The 5020-nt window shown below is 27.1% G+C and overlaps 1 protein-coding gene across 2 annotated transcripts in view; it reads right to left on the reverse strand.

Annotated features, from left to right (window-relative positions):
* The window catches only part of LOC107442143 (Mitogen-activated protein kinase rl), a 47915-nt gene that overhangs the window by 29992 nt on the left and 12903 nt on the right, over positions 1–5020 (reverse strand). For both annotated transcript variants that reach the window (XM_043045595.2, XM_043045596.2), the window contains exon 5: positions 4725–4857. In XM_043045595.2, coding sequence (XP_042901529.1) covers positions 4725–4857 — 133 coding nt within the window. The remainder of the gene's footprint in view (positions 1–4724; positions 4858–5020) is intronic.

The raw sequence follows: 5020 nt of genomic DNA on the forward strand, positions 1-5020 counted from the left end.
TATATATATATAGCAGCTTTTCACCCTGTACTTAAATGAAAGCACCTTTCAAATGATGGTGAAAAATCTTTGTTAGCCTGCAGCAACATTCAAGGACACTTAAAACAATTTCTTTTAATTAATTAATATAAATTTTATAAAAAAAATAATTCATGAGTTAAATTTAAAAAAAGTTTAATAGACATTTTAAAAACTTATGATTTTTTGGGTTTGAAGAGATAAAACGCTTTAAGTTTTTAAATACATTTGCTCCAAAAAAAATTTTTTTATACCTGTTTTCTGATGTTTCTATACATTCTATTAAAAAAAAAAAACATTTTCTAAATTTATTGAACATTCTTGAATCTTCTTTCTTCCTAGAATTTTTATTACTATTGTAAGCATTTAAATATGAATAAAGCTATAAAAATATTAAATTACATAAATGTGAAATTACAATGACAACAATTTAAACAGAATATAAAATATTTTTAACAACATATTAAAAGAAAAATATTTTTACACAGCCAAAAGCAAAAGTATAGGGAATATAAATTGTAGAAATCTGTTTCAGCATTTCAACTTACTAACAGTAGTCTGTAAAAAAATCTTACTAAGCATGTTTAGATTAAAAATAGGTACATTGAAACATAGAACTTTTTTCTACAAATTTTTACACGATTTTTGCCTCCAAAAAATATTCTTTGGACCTATATTACATTAGCATACAATATACAAAAAATATGTTTTATTGTTTCAGAAAGCATTGTAAAAAATTTTTCATATTATAATTGAAAAAGGAGAAGATAAAATTATAGGGAAAAACATTAATACATTACAAGTTCCTAAATCAAAAACCAATTTAAATCTTCTTTAAGTGTTAACTTTACAGTGATTGTCAAACCATCAATCGTGGGCTACTATGATGGTCAATAAAAAAAAATCTCTTAATTTAATTATAATTGATTTTAGAAATATAAGTTTATAGGCAATAAACCAAGTGTAAGATTTTTTCTTTTGAAATATTGGTAATTCATTTAATTGGTATCTCACAGTACAGTAGCTCAAAGGCTTTCATAACTTTGTTGATCACTAATTTAGAGCAAACTTTAAAGTTGCATTTAAAAATAAAAATTGTGCCTGTAAGCATTTAATTTCTTTTCTTTTTTAAAAAAAAATCTAAAAAAAAGAAATATGAGAGAGAGATCAAATATAAAGAGCATGATAGAAAAGATTGAAAATAAAATTTTTCAGGGCTATTTAAATCAATTTCAAGATATACCAAGTTGCTCATTCAGTTAGTAACATTTCCAAGCCTAAAAATTTTAATACAAATCAAGTATTTAAGTCCTTGCTGGTCATAAGAAAACACACTTAAAATTATACATTTCTTAAGATATGCAAAGTTATCTATTGTATTTGTTCTAATGAGACTGATACATGTGTTTGCATGGAAAAGTCCATTTTAATTACTAATAAAACATTGCTTGATGATAATTTGTATTGCTTTAATATTTCAGAAGTGCCAAGCTAGTTTTACGCACATACAAAAGAGAAAAAAAAGTAAAATATGTGGTACATATTATTAAAAAAAAACTTTTTCACTGCAAAATCAAATTTCGTAAGATCTGTTAAAATGGCTAATTTCAAGAGTTGTAATCACTGTCATAGATTTAATTCTTTTGAATTAGTTTGGTTTCTAAAGTCTTTTTTCAAATTTTGAGACAGTTGAAGCTCTAAGAATTTAAAATAGCCGGTTAACCACTGATAGCACTAGAAAGGCATAGAAAGTTGCGTTCGCATATAAAAAACAGATATGATCTTACTAAAGCAAACAGTCATGCAGATGCTCAACTACTAAAAATAATTTAACAAAACATTTTGAATGTCAATCAAAAGTCTATATTACAATATTTCACACAAAAAAAAATTAATTAAGTTAACTTGCCAGCAAAAAAGAAAAACAATAATTACGACACAAGTACACTCATTTTCAGAAATAATCATTCAATGAAAAAAAAATATGGATTACATATGAAGCCTTCAGTTTCAAAATCAGAAAAGTTTTCTCGAAACTAAACTTTTAAAAACAGCAGACTTAATTTCTCAAAAAAAAAAAAATCACATTTCTCTACACGTCGACAGTTTTGCTAGATAGAATTGATTAGTAATTAAAGGAAGAATTGTTTTTTTCTTTGATCAAAATGTATTTTAAAAGAATCAAATTTCAAAATATATGAATTAAAAATAAAGTATTGTTTATGTACATGACACCATCGCAAATGAGAGTGCTTTCACTAAATAGAATAGAATGGCCTTTTTTAATTTATAATTTTTATTATTTAACACTAGATTGCACAAGGAAGTCATTTAGATTGCTTTTTAATTTCAATTAGAAAAACAAATGACACAATTTCTTAGAATTTTGAATGACTTTTTGTAGAACATAAAATTTTTTTTATTGTTAATACAGTCAAACCCCCCTATAGTGAACACGGTTTATAGTGAACTCCAGGATATAGTGAACGAAATGTTCGGCTCCGTGCCTTGCTATATACGTATAATGTTATTTTTTGTGGATATAGTGAACCAAAAAAGTGAGGAAGTTGGATATAATGAACTTTTTTCTGTCCTCGACAGATTTTTTTCATTTTTTATGGTAATAATTTTGAAATTTCTACTTCAAAATAAATACAAATACCAATATTTAAAACCATCTATAGAGGGGAATGTAGCGATAAGCATTTTTTCTTGTTTGCTCACTTTCCCATCCCTAAACAAACCAAGCAGATGTTTCCAAACCAGGCAGAAGATGCACCTGTAAGGTGTCAGTGAGATCAATATGCATTTTCTGTCAGAGGGAATGAGTAATTCTTCGCTATTGGTCAAAGGGTTGGACACTAATATGTGTTAATAAGGCCCTCATTTCAACTCCTTTTTGCTTTCAGTTCAGTTAAAAAAAGTCTGCAAAAAAGTGTCTCAAATTTAACTATGGTGACCAGTAAAAGTAAAACGTTCTCCATTGATGATAAAATGGGCATAATCAGAAAAATTGAAAATGAATACAATCAACTTGATATTTGCAGGGAATGTAAACTATCCAAAACTGCAGTTTGTAACATGTAGAAAAATAAGCAATTAATAATTTCTGCTCATGAAAAAAATTTAGAAGGCTGAAAAAAAGTTTAGAAAAGCAGATCACAAAAAGGTTGAAGAAGCATTACTGAAGTGGTTCAGCATTAGAAGAAGCTGCAATCTTCCAGCATCTGGACAAATGTCGATGAATTTTCCAAGTCATTTTATGAGACTACTATTATGTGCTCGAATGGCAGGTTAGGCATGTTTAAAAAACGGAATAACAGAAATTCAGGAAAAATTATCTGAGGGTCAGGAAGTGTTTCCATATATGATGTTAAGGATTGCTCGTCAGCTGAAAATTGCACGCAAGACGAAGAGTAACGAAAAATAACAAGTTTTTTGCTACTACATAATATTTTTCAGTCATTTATTTGAATAATGTGTAATAAGAGGGAGGAGTTTGGGAACCATTAGATAAATTGCCTGAGTAACGGATATAGTGAAATATCGGTTATAGTGAACCGAATTTTCGGTCCCTTGAAGGTTCACTATAGCGGGGTTTGACTGTATTTACTAATAACTAGTTATATAACTGTAAAAAATATTAAACAAATTTCGTTACACATTAGATATGCTTTCACAATTCAGTCATTTTGACTGCTTTTGGGCAATATAGGTATATACTAAGTTTCAGTCTTTCTAGTGCTAATAAAACGTATCCTAGTTCAATAGCAATTGAGACACAAATATATAAGACTAGCTAAGTGAAATTTTTTGTTACATAAATTTCTCCAAATGAATAGATTAGGGTTTGAAACTAAAAGCTCTAGACATGTTCACTGAAAAAACAAATAATTATTCAATATTTGTACATATACCAGTTGTCAATGTGCCATCCTCTGGCATATTTAGGAGAATGTAATGAATAATTTAACTTAATGTAATGAATGAATAATTTAACTGAACTTCATTAAATAAAGATGTCAGCTACATATGCAAGCTTTTGAAAACAAAGAATATTGAAATACTGAGGGGTTTTGCCATGATAAAGTAAAAAAAAAAATAATAAATAAAAATTTTTAAGTTTTTTCATCCAAGAAGCGATTAATATGTATGTGAGATCATTAAAATATTACGTAAGCACATAAGGAGGGAAGAGGTTGTGAATATGCAACCAAGAATATGTAATTAAAATTTCTAAAAAAAAATTATTATTATTTTTTAATTTGAAATAAAAAAATTTTTTCGGGAAATGAAAATATTGGAAAAAATTTCTTCACTGATATTTTAAAATTTTATAAAATGGATGAAAACAATTTTGTTTAATACTAAGCTACTTCTCTCATTTGAATTTGATAATAAAATTAGATTACTTAAATAAAAGTCCAAACTAAAGCAAATAAAGGTGGGGAGGTATGAAATTTGCTTATTTTTTTTGGCTGACAAGGAGTGTGCCTCCAAATTGCTAAAAATATGCTTGCATAATATTCAAACAGCCCTTATGTCAAGTCATTTAGCATTAATGTCAAATCATTTAATATTCTGCCATGACAATAATACTTTCACATACTTATACGAAAATATTATTGCAACAATGTTCTAATATTAATTAAGTATACTTAATTCCAATTCAGAACGTATTTCTTAATCTTTTTATGAAAGGATACTTGACTTTGTATAACCTTTACTATTCAACATAATTTCTGGTGCTCTATACCATCGAGTAGCAACATATTCAGTTAAAAGACCTGTGTGGTCATGATCTGGATCTGCTACACGGGCTAATCCAAAATCACAAATCTAAAATATAATAAAATAGTTGCATTTAGGATGAAAACAAATATATATATTAAAAGTTATTTATAATAGTAAAAAAAAAAAACTGCAAAATATAGACTCATTAGCATGTTTGTGCAAAGTATCCTTGCAAAAAAAATGGTTCCTTCATCTCAAAAAAAAAAAA

Source organism: Parasteatoda tepidariorum, chromosome 8, assembly GCF_043381705.1.
Source record: "Parasteatoda tepidariorum isolate YZ-2023 chromosome 8, CAS_Ptep_4.0, whole genome shotgun sequence".
In the NCBI taxonomy this organism is placed as follows: domain Eukaryota; kingdom Metazoa; phylum Arthropoda; class Arachnida; order Araneae; family Theridiidae; genus Parasteatoda; species Parasteatoda tepidariorum.